The sequence below is a fragment of the Hyperolius riggenbachi genome, chromosome 6 (assembly GCF_040937935.1).
Source record: "Hyperolius riggenbachi isolate aHypRig1 chromosome 6, aHypRig1.pri, whole genome shotgun sequence".
Lineage (NCBI taxonomy): Eukaryota > Metazoa > Chordata > Amphibia > Anura > Hyperoliidae > Hyperolius > Hyperolius riggenbachi.
Window position 1 is genome coordinate 147925010 of NC_090651.1, and position 20585 is coordinate 147945594.

Below are 20585 nucleotides of genomic sequence, written 5' to 3' on the forward strand. Positions count from 1 at the left end.
ACGCTGAAATATGCAATGTTTTTTTCTTATATACTTTAGAATTTACACAATTCTGTAAAAAGCACAATATTGCACTGAACCACAGTCAAACTTTCCTCTGCTCCAATGTATTGGAGATTTGTAGTTCCTTAACAGCTGGAGGGCCAAGTTTGCCCATGCCTGTATTAGCCACACTATTAGAAGTCCTAATAACAAACTCCTTCTTTGCAAATCCTTCCATCTTCTGTAATGCATATGGTACATTCATGTTAGGAATGTACATTTTGTGCACTACACATCTGCACTTTTTGCTATAAACATACCTGGCTGCCTCTTATAACCTAATTCCCTATTTAGACAGTGCAATTTTATTGGAGAGAACGCTGACCAGACACCTTAGCATATCCCACTGTCCCACACTTGAGGCATTCAGGGCCAAAGAGGTATAGCCAGTCATTCTCGATCAGCAGAAATCGCCTGACCCACCTATACTCCTCCCTCTGCTTGTAAGAGATTAACTGCTCTTTGCCAGCACTGCAGCTACATCTTTAGGCCGAGTCACACTTGGGCACATTTTGCTTCCTCACACTGCAGTGATTGCAGGGCATTTGTGATTTCCAACTATTGAAAATGTGCTACATGTTGCATTTTCCCAGCGATTCGCAATCACTGAAAAATCATAGAACACTGCACCGCAAAATTGCTAGCGGATTGCAATAGCGTTTTGCGTTGCTGAGTGTGAACACGGCCTTAGTCTCATTAATAAGAAATTTCTGTAGCTTCAAGGCTTGCAGAAAGAGTTAATCTGCAAGCAGCAAAGGGGAGGAGTTCTGTGTACAGGGCTGCTGCCTAGATAGGGAACACTCACTTTCCTTGCAACTACAAGCTTTTGTGAATGGAATATTTATCCCATCACTGACTTTCCCAGAAGAATCTCTGGTATGGCTGCATCAAATATGAAAATAGTAAGTAAATAGTGAGTAACTGCATAAAGTGTAAGTAAAGTCACAGAGTGTGAGCAATGGCATACACTTCTATTCCCCTGTAATAACACTGAAAAATCTAAGAAGGAGAACTAGAGCTTTAAAACATTTTTTTTTTAAAGGCTTAATAGGTTCATTTTCATTATCTCCTGGGAGTCGGTGTGTTGTGCTGAGCCACAGCAAGCTCTTCTGATGTGTCCATTTAAAACCAGTGCCGCGGAAATTTGGGAACCGGAAATCACCCGGGGACTAGTCGGGTCCCCCGGGACTAGTCGGGTCCGCTCCTGCACTTCTGGCAGGTAAATAATGGTGCTCCGCTGCTTCTCTGTACAAGGGCCATACATTTTATCATCATGTGGCTCCCATCTCATCGGGAGTCACATGGTGATATGCTTTACTGTGCTCTTACACTGAAGAGGAGTGAGAAGGATCTGTCCCAACACCAGAAGCAGGTAAAGAATTGTACCCCGCTGCTTCCTGCTTAGAAGTTTTGTGTGTGTGTGGGGGGGGGGGGGGGGTTCCCAAACTTTTTTTTTTATAGTACTACTGACAATTTTAATTACTTCAACTAGCTATAGGGTGATTGTTGCATATTCACATTACATTCTTCAAATCTACCCTTAAAGGACCACTATGGAGGATAAAGTAGGCAGTTAAAATATGATAGATAGGACAGGCCAGTCCATCTCCTCATAGGGGATTCTCAGGGTTTTCAACAGCATTTCCTGAACAGCAGTTTAAAGAAAAACCATGACCAAGAGTTGAACTTCATCCTAATCAGTAGCTGATACCCACTTTCCCATGAGAAATATTTTCCTTTTCTCAAATGGATCATCACGGGGCTCTGTATGGCTGATATTGTGTTGAACCCTCTCCCACAGTGTGATGTCAGGAGCATGGTGCTGACATCACACTGTGGGAGCTTTGTTGCATTGTGGGAAATAACCGCTGTTTCCAACTGCCAAAAAAGCAAACAGCAGCTACTTCCACTGACATCACCTGCCAGCAGTAAAAATGTCACCATGTGATAAATGTCAGAATTTAAATCAGGGAGAGGAAAGATTTTACAATGGGCAATCACTGACTAAATAATTTATACATAATTATTGTAAAAATTAAGCACTTTTGTTCATTACGTAATTTTCACTGGAGTTCCTCCTTAACTGCCAAAATAGTAAGATACCAGCCAGCCTCCTTACTCACTCACACACAATTTTGTAAGTTAAACTTTGCAACTGCTAATCAGGAAATGCTGTTGAAAACAAAGAAAACCCTGAGAATCCCCCATGAAGAGATGGACTGGCCCAAAAGCTTTTGGTTCTGTCAGATTTTAACTGCCTACTTTTTTCGCAATAGTGGTCCTTTAACATAAATCAAAACTATATTATTTTATCTAGACCCCAGATTGTACATATGAAGCAATTAAACAATCAGCAGTACTGGTTACAAGCTTATGAACTTACCTGTCAATAGCAAAGGGAAAGCAGAACTTTGGCACCATGCACAAAATCTCCTGCAGGGATAAAAGAACATTTTACTGAAACCGGTAAACACATACAGAAAACAGATTGAGTTAAATACAGTATATAAATGCAGCCATTCAAAGATGCCAATCCTCAGGGTCCGGTGGCAACTGTCTCTTGCCCAAGAAGACTAGAACAGATTCTGATAGGAAGTAAACCACCACTGGACATTTAACCGTTTCACCTGAAACTGCGTTCTGGAAAGTCAAAAACAACACTTCAACACATTCAGATAGGTCTCAAATAATTTATAGCTTGAACATACATCAGTTGGCCTTTAAAGGACCTCTGTCGTGAAAATCTTAAAATGTAAAATATATGTAAACTTATACAATTAAGAAGTAGGTTTCTTCCAGAGTAAAATGAGACATACAGTAAATTACTTTTCTCCTATGTTGCTGTCACTTACAATAGGTAGTAGAAATCTGACAGAACCAACAAGTTTTGGACTAGCCCATCTCCTCATGGGGGGTTTACAGGGCTTTCTTTATTTTCAAAATGCACTTAGTGAATGGCAGTTGCTCCATCCAACTGCCAAAAAAGTGTAAGTAAATCTTTTTTAGGGAGTGTCTTTATAAAGAATAAAGGCCATGCTGAGAATCCCCTATGGAGAGAAGGACTAGCCCAAAACATGTCGGTAATGTCAGATTTCTACTACTTACTGTAAATCCCAGCAACATAAGAGAGAAGTAATTTATGGCTCATTTTACTCAGAAAGAAACATACTTCTTAATGGTATGTGTGTTAAATTTTAAGATTTTCATGACAGTTCCTCTTTAAGTAAAATCTGAAAAAACAGGTCTCACAGACAAATACATCATCTGTTGGTGTGACAGCCAGAGGTGTAGCTATACCCCTCTGGGCTTTGATTCTATCTGGGACAGACTTAATTTGGAGAACAGTGAAAAATGTAAATACTCCAGCAAATCAGGACAGGATTCTTAGTAAAAAACGTACTATCAGTGGGATAATGGCATATCAGAACATTAGAGTGCATCAGTGAAAGGTTCAAGTGCAAACGTTTGTGCTATTGCAATGCATGTGCATACCTATAGCAGCAAAGTTTAATAAATCCAGAATAGCATACATTTTGCTTGCACACAGCTTCAGTTGCTAAAACACTTACTAACCTTTCAACGGCTCTGCAATGTTCTGATATGGTCCAGGTGATTAAAATTTTGCTGCTCATTAGAGAATTTTCAAAAAAAATCCCTCTACATAGAGCTTTGAAAAATATGGCACAATAATAGCTCCATACCTGGTGACAGACCATCAGCAGCATGATCAGTGGACAGAATTCTGAACATTAAACCAAATATGTCAATTACCCTGCATAACCTGGTAATATTATCTCATAGCATGGCTGTGAACTGAGGTCAGGAGTAAGACTCTTTACTCAGCACATCACCTGCTGGCTACAAATGGTACAACAGGAGATATTGGCAGCGCTTCCAAATACAGGCTGCACTCGAGTTGACCAGCTGCATAGCTGTGCTGAGCCCAAAACACAGGCAGATTACACAACTTGCATTCAAAACAGATGCAGCAAAGGAGGACGAAGCTTCAAGGACAGCCTGTGCACAGATTGTTCAATCTAGACTCCGATAAAACATAGTATGAACCTGAGGCTGCTAGTCATAAATGGTCTCCACATTTTCTAAACAGGGAAAAGATTGGCAGCACAGGCTGCAGCCTGATTGAGCACTGCCAATCTTTTCCCTGGCTACAAATGGTAATCACGAAAGACATCAAAAATAATTTACAAAAGATGTTTGTGAAATTGATTTTCAATACAAAATAACAAATACAACAATAATTAAAGAGCTACCACAACGACGAATAGAATAATTTATTCAGAATACCCACTTTTACATTTATTATTCTGGTTTCAGCATCAGAAACACTTCTACCTACTGCTGTATAATGGTATGTAGCCCTGCCATTCTAGTGATGTCACAGCCTAGGCTGTGTAACTGCGCAGAATTCTCGTCCCAAAGCATTCTGGGGAACCAAGGAATTGTTCTACTTGCTTCAGAACACCGAGTGTGCAAACATTTTATTATTATTATTTTTTATTTATATAGCGCCAACATATTCCGCAGCGCTTTACAAAGCACAATAAGATGACAAGGGGAACATGGGTACAACCAAAAAATGTACAGCAGAGTCTCAAGCAGCACAAATATTGCGACAAAAACAGTAAACATTATGAGGAGGACCCTGCCCTTGCGAGCTTACCCCCTGGTGATACATTTCAAAATGTAAATTAGGAAGAGGAAAGGGTGAGGAAAGATTTTACAATGAGCAAACACTGACTAAATAATTTATAAAAAAAAATATTAAAAAAAAAAATAAATAAGCACTTTCATTAATTATATTATTTTCAGCACAGTTCTCCTTCTGCCATTCAAAGTGTCCATGTTATCCATACACAGAGGGGATAGTAATGTAATTAAAATAAAGATCTTATTTATCAGATGATCAAGAATTTATGTGTACACAAACCGGTTTCATCATGATAACTCAATGTATCCATGTATAAAGTATGTTTTATACAAAAAAAGCCACCCAATGGCTATTTTCATGTATAGCCACGCCAAGGGCTTTAAAGGACACCTAAAGTTAGAGGGATATGGCAGCTGCTATATTTATTGCCCTTTAAACAATACTAGTTCCCTGACAGCCCGGCTGATCCATTTGGTTACAGTCAAACTTCAGTAAAACACCTGATTTGCAAGCTTGTTCAGCTTCTACGGCTAAAAGTATTGGTGGCAGAGGATTGGTAGGACAGCCAGGCAATTTGCATTGTTTAAAAGGAAAGACATATGGCAGCCTCCATATACTGTACCTCTCACTTCAGGTGTCTTTTAACCACGAAGTACACGGCTTTTTAAATGTAACCCTGCTAGTGCTTGGTTTTCAGTTACAGAGCCATATAAACACATATCGCACTGAAGATAACGTAAATCATATCTAAATTCAGCTGCAGTATGGTGTTTCCCCGAATATAAGGCACTGTCTTATATTATTTTGGGGTGAAAATGATGTGCTAGGGCTTATAGCAGTTACAGTTCCCTGTAACTGCTTCAGCATCCTAAGTTAAAAAGAAACTCCAACCAAAAATTGAACTTTATCCCAATCAGTAGCTGATACCCCCTTTTACATGAGAAATCTATTCCTTTTCACAAACAGACCATCAGGGGGCGCTGTATGACTGATATTGTGGTTAAACCCCTCCCACAAGAAACCCCTCCCACACATATACTACTGTATATTCCCTACAAAGTGCCAGCAAGACAGAATCTGTCACTTGCATGTTATTGCACTCTTATGCTAAATCCATTAATACTTGATGGAGCACCCATTTAACACAATTTGTAAAGCAGCAGCTTTTTCAGGCCTTGTTACAAGCAATATCCACAGTATTAATTACGAAAGGACAGTGTATTCATCCAGGGAACTAAACTGAGGACCCTTGTGGACTCAAGACAGGGATACAAATGTTTTTACCACTGAGGGGAAAATCAGAGTTGCCCTCAAGTCTGCTTTGCTTTTCAAATCTGCAATAGTTAGCTAATGCTTTAACTTGATACATGTGTCTCTTTTCAGTCAGTTACGTAACTTTGCAACTACAGAGGGAGAAAAACGTGTGGGGATTCATGATTCATAGGATGGCTGTGGTTGCCAAATATAAAAAAAAAGAAAAAGAAAATTTGAACTGGACAAGTCTTCCTTTTTGCTGTTATGAAGACCTTGCTTGGAAAACGTGCCTTAGCTTATGATGCTACATCACATTCACAGATGATTTTCCAGTGAGCTGACACAGACTGATATATAGAGACAGTCACAATCCAGAGAAATATGTCCGAGTCTTAAATAAACAGGCTGAAGGTGAAAACTTGGTCTGAGGCATTCCAGCTGGTAGGACTAGGCCGGTATGGGTGGGCTGGAAGAATCTTAGGAGTACTTCACAGAAGTCACTGAAGCCCACAAATAGCAAGCACAGGGAGATTTGTTTATACTCAGGTCTCTGAAAAGATGCTAGGATTCCCACACTCCTGCTGAGATCCCTGTTTAATAAAAACATATGGGTATCGAGAGATCGTGGATGAAAGGAAAAGATCCCCTACCGTACTGATGTGAATTTTGACAGGCGACAAGATATTTTAGCATTATGGTCCATAATACAAACTAAAACATTGGCACTTCATAGCTTGAAATATGCATAAAATGGTTAAGAACGTGTATGTGTGGTCACATGGGTTAATTTAAAAAAAAATCATCTCTGTCTGAACTCACTGATGATATCTCTTCTTGTCTTATAGCTCATGATTTATCTCCCATTATCTTTCCATCTCATTATAGTTAAGGGGAAAAACCATAATTCTTATTCACCACACTTGTACCTCCCAGGTGACCTAGGCCAAGTGAGTAGATTACTGGTCACTAAGGAGGCATGGTTTTGGCAGGGATCATGGTTGGACCTGCAATCAATCTTGTCTTCGTCATCACTGCCAGCACAGCTAGAGGCTAGGTCTTCTCTGGTGGAAGAAGGGCGAGAGGCTGTAGATGCAACAGTTCTACGTTGTTAGTTGGGATGAAAAAAGCGAGTCGGGTAAAAAGGGGGCTGCCATAGGCCATAATGTGAATTACAGCTATAGCGCCGCTCAGTAAGTTATAGACGGAGTCTATTACTAGTGAAAGACGGAGCTTAAATTACAATAAAACAGCACAATTTGGCCACCAGCAATAGCTGGAAGCCATGTTGTATCTTACCGCCACTGTAAGGCGTCTTGGAGGGGCAACAGTAATTAACGTCGCCAGAGAAATTTGCCACAGCAGGGTGGACTGTTTTGTGGCATCATTTTGAATGCAAGTTTCCCGGTTCCCCTTTTACATGTATGTGAAAAAAAGACATCCATCCATTGAGTTCAACTAGTAAATCTGGTACAATATTAGCCTGCACCCTAGCATATCTCAGTTGATCTGGAGGAAGATGAGAAACCCTTAAAAGTCTTGGACCAATGAGCTCTAAAACGGAAAAAAAAATCTTCCCAACTCCATTAACCAGTCAGATAAAATCCCTGGATCAATACTGCCGGGAATAACCTAGTAATTATATGGATGTTCTATGTAATGCAAGCATCCAAGCCTCCTTTAAGTGCAGGTACAGAATGTGCCATAAATACTGCCTGTGGTAATACATTTAAAATGTGTAAGGCTTGGTGGTGTATTCTCCACAGTCAGCATGCAACGCATGAGCTGACGTGAAGGAGGTACACACACTAGCACAAGGAAACAGGCTATCCCTAGTATAGTGGAGGGGAGGACTGACTCCAATAGGAGATTGTGGCGCACAGAGCCAGTGCAGATCCGACAGCCACAAACAATACTTTCGCTATAACGTCTCAGCGTAAAGTAGCGCTGAGCGCATAAACCAGAACTGAGGAGATCAGGACAGGTAGACAGAATGAACGCTTGCTAGCTAGCCGCTACTTAGTGACAGCAAGCGTCCAAAACAAGACAGACTGGAATGAGGCAGCCAATGCGTTTGCAGCGATGGCATGCTTCACAAAGACAGGACAGGATAGTCAGGAAATAGCAGGATCAAGATAGATGAACGTAACACAGACAAATATACAATAAGTATGTTTTCCTAGCGTATTACAATTACAGCTATCAATGAAACTATTTGTAACGTATGACTAACATATGTATATATCAGCAATGAACTGATATATGACATAAGCAGGAACACTGACTAGAACTGGAGCAATACAGGGAACAGGACTCAGAAGGATTCGCTATCTCTTCGCAGAGATGAACGCAATCCACAAACAGGACCAGGAACAGGATAACTAGCTCAGCACGGGTGATCACGATACGCGCAACCACCAAAACGTGCTGGAACTGACTAACTGAACACAGGATATAAACAGTTCGTGTACGTATATGTCAGCGTCACTGATGTATCAACGTAACACGAATACAAGGAAAATAATAAACGTGCTGGTATGCATATATATGGGCAATGAGCCAATATATGATGCAAAACCAGCAAAGTATCTTTAGAACAAGAAACACGATCTGGGGCTGAAGCGACAGCAAGGCAGGCTTAAACTGAAGCTATGAAAACCTGAGGAGTCCTGCAGGAAGCAGATCTTTATACTGAGGTCATCCAATGGGAGCAGACATGCAGATTCCCACACAGGTGAATGATAATCAGTCACAAGCTGACAGCAGGGAAAGGCAGACAAAGCTATGCAGCTTGCATGGAAAGAGATCAGAACTGCCTGAGCTGCAGCACTACTACTTCCAGCAATACCTGCTGCAGCAGCGATCATGACAGTACCCCCGCCCTTAAAGGCGGATACCAGACGCCTCTCAAAACTGACCTTCCCAAGGAGACAACCTAACTGATAATTCATGATGACCGGGACAGCCCGGCAAGACCAAATTCCAGAATCAGTCATCACAAGTCTGGACCCATCAGAACCAGAACCTACAGAACCATGCCCATCAGTACTACAAGTCTCAGTGTGACACCCATCAGAACCATGATTTCCAGAAGGAAGCCCCCCGAAGCTCTCTGAGCGATACCCACTGCCTTCCAGCGACCGTCCAAAAATGCCAAAGCCTTTGCAATGCCCACCGGAACTGTCTTTACCAACACAAAACCCACTGTTGAACCAGTCCAAGGTACCAGGACAAGCTTCCTCAGAGATCTCCCAGAACACTTTAAAGCTCCAAAGAGATCCCAAAAGGTCAGAACGCCCTTTAGGCTCACATGGAGAACTATCAAGAATCCCCATGGAACCTATGGCAATTCCCGAGTCAGGGTTACAAGGACAAACATCAAGATCAGGGCTTTCAGGGACCAGAACCATCTCTGGGCATGCAGGCAGACTGGCAACATCAGAACATGTCTCCCCTAAGGAAGCATCTGAGTACGCTAACACCTTAGACACACTTGGGCATTCTGGCACACAAAGCACATCTGGGCACACTGGTACAAGAGAAACTTCTGGGCATGTCAAGGAACTGTAAACCTCAGGGTCAGCCAAGATAGGACCGAAACCAGGACTGGACAAAAATTCATCATGACTAGACTTCACAAGCACTGGACTCTCACTAAAGAATGCAGGAACAGACTTGGATGTCGCTGATTCTAGCAAGGTTGTTAACAAATCAGGTTCAGGGGCATAAACAAGACAGGACAAGTCTTCTGATGTATGACCTGAGCTAGATAGGAATTCCACAACTTCCTCTGGACTGGACAGAGACTCATCTAGTACCTAGGATTGGGGCTTCAAAGTAGCTGCAAAACAAGTCAATATTACAGCATCCCCCACTGAACTGGGCAAATCTGAGGAATTCCCTGGACAGGAAGGGAACTCCTGAATCTCTGCCACACCGGCCAGAGAATCAGAATTTTCCAAAATACAAGGCAGGGTTTCAGGAACGCTTACTAAATCAGACTGAAATTCTGAGACTTCTGTTATTTTGACCAGAGAATCAGAATTATTCATGTTACAGGGCAAGACTTCTGAAACATTCAGAGGACAGGGCTGGAGTTCCTCGGCTGTTACAACACTGGAGAGGGACTCAACATCATTGGTTAAATCAGACTGTGTACAGGGCAAGGTATCTAAGACACTTGCTGACGAGGACAATATTTCAATGACTTCTGCTTCATCAGACAAAGATTCATCAAGTTTATTTAGAGTGGACTTTAATTCTAAGACAGCTGCTAAACAAGTGAATATTGCTGCAACACCCACTGAGGCAAGCAGTGCCTCAGAGTCTTCTGCTAGAGGGTTTGAAGTATCCAAAGTACTGGGTGAAGCATAGGACTCTGCGACTCCAGCTTCACTGGACAGGATCACTGAACAGTCCATATTGCAGGGCAAAACCATGGAAGCACCTGCTGGACAGCATAAGGATTCTGTGACCTGAGCTTCATAGGAGAGATCTACTGCACAATTCATGGTACAGGGCAAATTTACTGGAACATTTTCTGAACAAGGCAATAACTCTGCGATTTCAGGTTCACATAGCAGATGCTCTGAGCTATTCACGATACAGGGCAAATTTACTGGAACATTTTCTGAACAAGGTAATAATTCTGCGATTTCAGGTTCACATAGCAGATGCTCTGAGCTATTCACGAAACTAGAGCGAGGTGTAGAAACAGGAAGATCAAGACACAATGTTTGCGCATCTGAATCACCATTCATTTGTAAAATTGGAAAATTCAGCTGTTGGGGTTCTGAGGTTTCTAGACAGGATTGCTGGGACTCGGAAACTGATGTAGTGCATCTATTGGCATCTGCTGGATCAGACAGGAGTTGAACTTTATTAACACAGGTAATTTCTGCAGAAGTGTTTGCAGAGGCAGGCAAGATTTTTCTGGTGTCTGTTTCACTGAACAAAGACTCATGAGTACTGGCTAGACTGGACTCGGAAGTCAGCAGGACCTCTGGATTCTCTGCTGAGAAATTTGTGCAGGGCAAGGTTAAGAAAGTATCAGTGGCTTCTGTTTTACTGGGAAATAACACTGAGTTATCCATGGTACAGGGTGGAATTGCAGGAACTTCAATTTCACACCAAAAGAGCTCCGAATCACCTGCTGAATCAGCGAAAGGTGCTGAAGCAGGCGGGTCAGAACGCCAAATTTGCGAATTCGGAGTCACATAAAAATCATCCAAAATCAGTTCCCACACATCAATCAAAGGAGCCACACTGTCATACCTACACACACCAGTCTCTATTAGGTTATAGGCTGACTTAATGCATGCATTCAATACCATTTCACTTTTTGCACTGTAAAATTGACAAAATGAACTTGAATCATTCTTCCATTCACAGACCAGGGCTTCCATCTCTCCCCTCTCGAATGGAGGATCCCATGCATACTTAACAGCGAAACATTTAGGCTGATCACAGTTTGCAGATATGATTGTGGCAGGCCCATGTATAGGGTTAATTAGCAGGTGATTGGCAGATTCCTTATTCTTAAGAATCTCCAATACCTGTAGCAAGTGTTGAACTGTAGTGTATGCAAACTTCCCTTGGTTCACAAATAAGTTGATTTGTTCAATACTCTGTAATATCTCCTCATAATCATACTCAGATAATTATTTTAAACAAAAATCTTTATTTTCCCTAGCCAGGGAGGAAAGTTCATTAGTAGTTTCATAAGTCCATTTAACTCCCCTGAAAGACAATTGCATTTCATTATCTGTTAATGGCAGAATCTCATTATAGGTCTCAGTCGCTAAGGATAACGACTCTGCAGATCGGACACGTTTCTTAGAACGTTTGCGTTTTGCCTTAGACCCTGCTGCCTTTGGTGATTTATTCAAAGCTGCAGGAAAATTATCAGGAACACTCTCTGCTTGCTGATCATTTTTGCAAACAATTGAAGGGGAAGCTGATTGGCCTGCTGCCAGGAGTTCATTTAGAGGAAAAGGCAATGGAACTATGCGCAACCAGTTATGGATCACAAACGCTAGAAATTCCAGCGGTCTCTCTTTCAAATCGGAATGATTGAGAACATCAAATGCCCACTGAAATAATTCCCCTTTAAACAAAATATAACTTAGTTGGAGTGCCCAGGTTGAAACAGGAGTCGCTTGGAGATCGGGATTGGCCAGGAACCTGGCACTTTCAGAGAAAAACTCATTTTCTGTTTCAGAGTTAAGTACTTCAAATTTCTTAAAGGAACAGGAACCATAATTAACAGTGTCATACTTTCTGGGAATCCCCCCCACAATGGGGATTGGTAATGGGGTTTTCATAATGTAAGGCTTGGTGGTGTATTCTCCACAGTCAGCATGCAACGCATGAGCTGACGTGAAGGAGGTACACACATTAGCACAAGGAAACAGGCTATCCCTAGTATAGTGGAGGGGAGGACTGACTCCAATAGGAGATTGTGGCGCACAGAGCCAGTGCAGATCCGACAGCCACAAACAATACTTTCGCTATAACGTCTCAGCGCAAAGTAGCACTGAGCGCATAAACCAGAACTGAGGAGATCAGGACAGGTAGACAGAATGAACGCTTGCTAGCTAGCCGCTACTTAGTGACAGCAAGCGTCCAAAACAAGACAGACTGGAATGAGGCAGCCAATGCGTTTGCAGCGATGGCGTGCCTCACAAAGACAGGACAGGATAGTCAGAAAATAGCAGGATCAAGATAGATGAACGTAACACAGACAAATATACAATAAGTATGTTTTCCTAGCGTATTACAATTACAGCTATCAATGAAACTATTTGTAACGTCTGACTAACATATGTATATATCGGCAATGAACCGATATATGACATAAGCAGGAACACTGACTAGAACTGGAGCAATACAGGGAACAGGACTCAGAAGGATTCGCTATCTCTTCGCAGAGATGAACGCAATCCACAAACGGAAACAGGACAGGACTCAGAAGGATTCGCTATCTCTTCGCAGAGATGAACGCAATCCACAAACAGGACCAGGAACAGGATAACTAGCTCAGCACGGGTGATCACGATACGCGCAACCACCAAAACGTGCTGGAACTGACTAACTGAACACAGGATATAAACAGTTCATGTACGTATATGTCAGCGTCACTGATGTATCAACGTAACACGAATACAAGGAAAATAATAAACGTGCTGGTATGCATATATATGGGCAATGAACCAATATATGATGCAAATCCAGCAAAGTATCTTTAGAACAAGAAACACGATCTGGGGCTGAAGCGACAGCAAGGCAGGCTTAAACTGATGCTATGAAAACCTGAGGAGTCCTGCAGGAAGCAGATCTTTATACTGAGGTCATCCAATGGGAGCAGACATGCAGATTCCCACACAGGTGAATGATAATCAGTCACAAGCTGACAGCAGGGAAAGGCAGACAAAGCTATGCAGCTTGCATGGAAAGAGATCAGAACTGCCTGAGCTGCAGTACTACTACTTCCAGCAATACCTGCTGCAGCAGCGATCATGACAAAATGTTATTCAATCTTAAGCTAAACACTCACCACTCAATGGAAGAAGGTGGATCCAACGATGTCCCCCTGACAACAAGCAATTCCCGATCCCTATTCCGGCTGGCGGGTACACGTGATGTCAGACGACTGGCATGAACAGGAAGTCAAGTGATCGCAGTACTTTGCGCGGAGTCGTTGGGGATATTAAAGATCTGTTGTTATCGATGCACTTAACTAAACACCATTGGCGTAATCATGCGTTTGTACCCACGTCTCAAAATTGCAGAGACGATCGCTCGTCACGCAAAAAAATCTCCAGTTATCCATTGTTGGGAAAATCACATAGTGGGTATGGGCCTTAACTGTAAAAAAAAAAACTCTTTCTTAAATAAATGCCAGATAAATCTTTACATTATCATAATTGTATGTGAGAGATGAGATTACTTTTATATTCACACGTGAGTCAAATCAGACAAAGAGTTGTACTTCATTGAGCCGCTTGCACTGAACTCTTCAGCCTGCCAAGATGGTCTTTTGAAACTAGAATAAATCTTTCACTTGTTCACTTGTAACACAGAGTTTATGTGTGCAAGCTACACTGATATAAAACTGTGTAGTTAGAAGTTGCAGTTTGAACTTGCAAGTACTATATTATGCAAGATGGCTGTTTCCAGTACTAGCTGATAGGGATGGTCAATGAGATGCAAATGATTTTGAGTTTATGCAAAATTATGCATATTTTGCATGGAAATTCATGCAGCTTGGAAATGAACCAATCAAATTTTGACGCGGTAAAATTTGATTGGTCCATTTTCAAGCTGCACAAATCTGCACACTAAATTTACATAATCGTGCATCAACGCTAAATTATTTGCATGCCAATGACGATGCCTACTAGCTGACTGATGGGAAAGTATTATGATTTTCTCACATATGACATTACTTTTGGCTATAGACACGTTTGACACAGGCGAACTGGCCCATAGAAAATCATTGCCATATTTGACCCATGCATTTTGAGTCTGCTGTTGGTCCCATCACAACGCAGGGCAGAGGGTCAGTGTAAACCAAGCCCAAGTCATTTTTTGTAATGTACACATTGACAGTATTTTAAAACAAGTAATATAAAAGAGTATTGCATTATGAATCCGTCTCATTTTAGGTTTTACAGTAAATAGGCCCTTTACATTTGTTCTTCTCTGAGTGCAGTTCATAATTCCATAAGTCAAAAAAAAAAATCATTTGGCAGTTTTATTTACTATACAAGCTGTAGCAAGGCACAATCACCTGCAATGTAAATGTTAGTAAATGACACACACACACACATACAGGTTATTTCAAAATCCTAGTGCAGCATGTACACTGACAGAAAAAATACACTAATTGTTCAAATGCAAAACAGACACAAGAAAATGTGCAGCACATTCACAAATACATGTGCTTTGAGATACATGGAGTGTCTCACACGCAAGAAGTGTTTTGTGTTGGCGGACTGCCTGGTCTACTCTCTGGGGAAAAACCACTTTAAAATCTTGGAAGTCTTTAAAATTCATTTAGCCAGCAGGTCTGTGGAGCGTTTTATAAACAGTGCAGACATGTATGGGGGGGCTTGTTCAGCTAACTTATGTCATAGACTAAGCAACAGCCCACAGCCTGTCCCTTGACAGTGCAAGCTGAGGATCTGGCAATCAATAGAAAACTGTCTTGTGCATCTGAGAAGGTTGCAAACTAACAAATAATTATTAAAGCTTTTATGGAAGGTGGAAAAATTAGAAAATTTGTATTAAAAATTAATCAAGGCTGGAGAAAGATTATAAAGGACTGTACAGGAAAAAAACAAAAAAACAAAACAAAACATAAAAAAAAATACCTGGGGGAAAAACACAATAATACTGTTTGAAAGGCAAACTCCACATATATTTCTAAATATACCATCTAATAGCAAAGTAAATAGTGCTGAAATTCAATCTTTTGTTTCAAATACATTCTAAAAATCCTATAATAATAATAATAATAATTTACTTTTGGAACTTTGAAGCCCTTGTCCAGGAACGCATTTATCACTACAATGGATTCCTCCCTCTCACATTTCAGTAGCAATATAGCTGGAAGTTTCTAAAGAAAAAACTAAGCTTGTAAATATCTTAAAGTGGTATTAAACTCTCAAAACTAAAATTTGCTTAGCTACTCTTAGTTACACATAAAATAACTATTGAAAACATTTCCAAGTATTCTGTGTGTAAAATTGTATATTTTCAATGCAGAGAGCAGTAGAAGCTTGCTTATCTCTGGTCATCAGCAAAGCAAGAATCTCCCTATGCTTGTGTCTTCACTCCGCCCCACTCCCTCTGCCTGAACAGACACATCACCCTGGTAATTGCTGAGTCACTTCGGCAGAAAAGAAGGAGGGGCAGAGTGAAGAACAAGCACAGGGAGATTCTCCTTTGCTAATAATATGAGATAATAAGCAAGCTTCTACTGCTTTCTGCAGGACAAATAAAACTATTTTACACACAGGGAATACTGTTGAAATGCTTTCATATGTTCTTTTATGTAACTAAGAGTAGTTACTGAAATTGAAGTTTTGGGAATATAAACCCACTATAAAGTACACCTGAACTGAAGGCATATGGTGGCCTCCATTTTTATTTTCCTTTAAACAATAACAGACCTCTTTGGCTGCAGTAGTGTCTGAATCACACCGCTGAAACTAGCATGCAGCTAATCTACCATGCAGCTAATCTAGTCAGATTTCAGTCAGAAACACCTGATCGACATCCCTGTACGGAGTCTATGGCTAATCATTAGCAACAGAGTCTCAGCATAATCAAGCAATCTGCTTTGTTTAAAAAGAAAAAAAAATGTCAGCAGTTCTCAGGTGGCTGCTGCACTGCTGTTTCTCACTGATGGGAAGGAACTCCTCGAAAGACACTTCCATGCTGTTCCTACTATTCTCCTCAACTAACCATAAAATGGAGGGGGTTGCATGGGTGCCAAGATATGCCCACCTTTGGCATTCTGACTGGAGAATGAGTGTCATCTCAGCCTCACCTCCACTCAAGAAAGATGGCACAGCTAAAGCAGACTTGGGGCAATGCAGTACAGAAAAGCTCAAGTCACATGACCTCTACATTTGTGCCTCTGCTACAGTACGTCCGTTCTAGAGACATGTAGGCTCCAAGACGTAGCTATACGTACCCTGTATTAATGGAGAGGTTCCTGCTGTACAATTGCCACAGGAGAGCATTCAATACACTTCAGAGCACTGTACTTCTCAGCCATGTGTTTTTCACCAGGAATCTATAATCCTCTTTAAAGTATTCTTCATAAACACTTGTAAATTTGGGTGCTCAAAACAAATGTTTGCAATCATTTCAGGTTCCTTTGCAATATGTGTCCTAGGAAGTGTGGTGGTAGTCCGCTGGGGAGTGGCAGATAACCCAGCAATCAATAATTTACAAGGCTAAAGTACTGTCTATGGTTGTAAATGAATCAGGGCTTAGAAGAGAGAGCCCTACTCTTTATAGCTTAATATGGTTAAGGATGAGAAACAGTAGGAGAAGGATGTATAATACATATTGAAGGAGAGTCGGTATAGTGTAGTATGAAAGAATATCCTTTCTTGAAGAAGTAAGTCAACAATAGCTGGATAGCTGGGTTTTCAATATCAGACCTGTTGCCTAAACATGGGGCAAATATTAATTGCAATAACTCCTGTTTTTTCTTAAAACGTACATGTGGCAAACATTAAACAAATAATAATGGTTACATTATTGCCTGATGTTACAACCCTTTGACAGGTGTTTTCTTTCCATTCACCTGCATCGTTTCAGCCCATATCCTGCTGTTAGTTCCACCCTGGAAAGAAAGGGTCGTGGCCCTTTTCTCTCATCTAACCTTGCTTTGTATCATGGGAGTTAATGACCTTTGGCCTTTTGTACCAGCAAGGTATGTGCAGGATTTTATAAGCTCACTTTCAGTAAGGGGAGGGCACAATGCTAAGGTGGAATTGAAAAGCATCAGTATAATGAGCAAGATGCTAGTGCCCTAGAGATTTTGTATCGATTCTCCACTACTCACTACTACTACTACTACTACTTGCCTAGGCAAGGGTGAATATTAGGTAGCTCTTGATCTATCCGTAGATTACAAAAGACTTCTGGGTAGATCCCCAACTGCCCACATTGAATGAACAGTGTATCGCATTAAGCTCATCCAGGTCAAAGAGTACGATTCATACTCTTTGACCTGGATAAGCTTAATGTGATACGCTGTTCATTACATTTTGCTGGACACTAAGCAGGATATTGTAAGCATGATATTGTGATTCTTTTTGGTCAAGCACTGCTCTATTTAGCTTACGGAGGACTCTATGATATACATCTAATTGACTGGCAGCTTGTGGTAATCACTGATGGACTGCTGTCTTGCATGTGCTGCTGTTGTGGCATCTTGTAGTTATCATTTTCAATTTGTAATTTTTGTATTTTTTTAAGATCTGACCAAAATACTGGGCTACTGTCACAGATGTACGGATTCCCTGTGTCACCATAGAGGGCAAGGTTTATGGAAAAAGTCAAGGTGCACAATCTACAGACACTTTCTGCTCTTCCTCAAAGCATCCTTGAGGGCTTGAGTAAACTGTGAGATGTCTCCCAAGATGCATGCCTTGTACTTGCCTGGCTAGTGACAGCTGGCAACCAAAGTAAAATGCCAAACTGTAAAACAGAATTATACCTGGGATATGCTGGACATTGTAACAGGCAGCTGGATGAATGTAATCAGATATTAGGCAGAAGGTCAGAGCAGATAGCAGACAGTCAAGTATTTTCATTTGGCATCTCTTACTGATAAATCTGCAGTGTGTCACTTCCTGCTTTCAAAGAAGCAGAAATAGGGCTAACATCCTGTGTTTACAAATTAGCTGCTCTGCTGTGGCAGTCAGCTGACACCGCTGAGAGATCAAATTACAATTTGTGATTAGTCACAGATGAAGAGGAATTAGACAGGCTAAACTCTCAAAATACATACAGGGTGCATGTCTCTGTCTTTCTTCTGATCTGTGCAAGAGTTCAGGTCCCCTTTAAGCACTTTAAGCTCCCTTAACACCATACTTCAGACTCTGGGCCCGTTTCCACTATAGCGTTACGAAATCGCCGGCGAATCACCGCAGGCAAATCGCATGCGGGTGCGATTCTGCATGCGTTTTTTGCCGCGATTTCGCATGCGATTTCGCATAGGTAAGGCTGTATGCGATTTTAACCATGTCACTGCCTGTGTGAATTAACATGGGTACCTATGCGAAATCGCGGCAAAAAACGCATGGGGAAAACGCATGCGATTTCCCTATTAAATACATTGCGTGCGATTCGCCTGCATTCCACACGCAGGCGAATTCTGAGGCCCCTACCCTGCAGATTTTTTCTGCACAGAAAAACGTGCGGGGAAACGCACAAGTGGAAACAGTCCCATCCACTTGTACTGACTGTGCGAATCCGCATGCGTTGCCTGCATGCGGATTCGCGATAGTGGAAACGGGCCCTGAACATGCGAAAGAATATTTTACAATTGTTCTTGTGGTCTACCTAGCCAAACATGAATATTTGTGTGTGTGTGTGTGTGTGTGTGTGTGTGTGTGTGTGTGTGTGTGTATGGGGGGGGGGGGAGCTGGGTGGAGCTACAAGAATAATATCAAACTCCAGAACATTTGGGACAGCCTGTTGAGTACTTTTTCATTTGCTGGTGGTTGCAGAGGTTTTATTAATAAGGAGTGAAAACATCTCCTATGAGAAAACTCAAGAGAAAAGTAAATTGAATTGGGGCTAAGAAGTGTCAGGCAGCCTTTACTGTACATGCACTTGTATTGACAGCTTAAAGGGAATACATAATGTTTCCTCATATGTTTTATATATTTTATAGATTTATTTTATATATTTTATTTATTGTGTGCATTACTAAAGGACACAATTTTTTTCAATTCTATATACAGTATATGAAATATTATATGTATACTATAGCTACAAACTGTCTTTTGAAGGGACAGTTCCTCTTTGGGGACCCTGTTCCCTCTGCCCCTCTTTCTTCCTCATTGTCCCTCTTTACGGACTGATGTACAGATCCATGTAAATATAGGTTTTTTATCAACTTAAAAATGTGTTTATTAGACTCTAAACTTTATTCCCATCCTTTAAAATTGATATATTTCCTATTTTCAAATGTTAATATGAAGGAGACTGAACCAGGATAGAAAGGGGTGTGCCAGGGGTGGGATTAGGGGTGTGCCTGGGGTGTGGCTGAAGTGTCCCTCTTCCTAATCTCAAAGAGTTGGGAGGTATGTGTATGCTGTACATTACATCTATTTGGGGAGTGTCACTTGCAGGTTTGACTGCAAAAGGTAGTGTTGCTGAGAAGAAGATAATTTAGGCATGGTGCCTAATTCAATTAGCGACTATGACAGCGCCTAAAGGGTAATTTGGCCACTGGGGCCAGGGATATTCTACTATTTGGTGGATCTCGTACCCATTTTAACATGTCTGCCTTTTAAATGAGCAGGTGTTGCACTTCCAAAGTTAATAAGCCTTTAACAATACAGGAGACAGTCTCCAGATCTGATGCCTTATATCTAGTTTTAAGGTGGCTATACAATAATACAGTATTTTTTTTTTTCAAAACATTGAATAATAGACTGGAAATGCTGGTTCATCCTGGATTAATCCTGTCAGGATACACTGGGAGTGTGTGTTGAGGAAAAAAGGGGAATGGGACAGCTGTGTGTTATCAGAGTTTTGCATGGCTTTAGACTACATTGTGCATTAAAAAGCTACAGCAAGGAGATCGATATAAGAAAAGGTTTTTGCGTATCTCACTAATATTATAAATGCAAAGGTTTGGATGTTTGTTACTCAATCACGCAACAATGGCTGAACGAATGAAATTTGTATGAAATTTGGGACACACATAGTACATTACCTGGAATAACATATAGGAGCGTACGAGAGGAATCGGCGCAGAAGACTTGGGCGCAGGATACAGCCGGTATGGCTGATCCTGCTCCTGCACAAATTCCCATTGATTTTAAATACTATTCCCCCTCCAGGTTGCCATGGATGGTAGGGAAAG

At 41.2% G+C, this 20585-nt stretch overlaps 1 protein-coding gene across 4 annotated transcripts in view; it reads right to left on the reverse strand.

The window, feature by feature from the left end:
• The window catches only part of DENND1B (DENN domain containing 1B), a 353166-nt gene that overhangs the window by 180924 nt on the left and 151657 nt on the right, over positions 1 to 20585 (reverse strand). For all 4 annotated transcript variants that reach the window (XM_068240064.1, XM_068240066.1, XM_068240063.1 and 1 more), the window contains exon 4: positions 2426 to 2475. In XM_068240064.1, coding sequence (XP_068096165.1) covers positions 2426 to 2475 — 50 coding nt within the window. The remainder of the gene's footprint in view (positions 1 to 2425; positions 2476 to 20585) is intronic.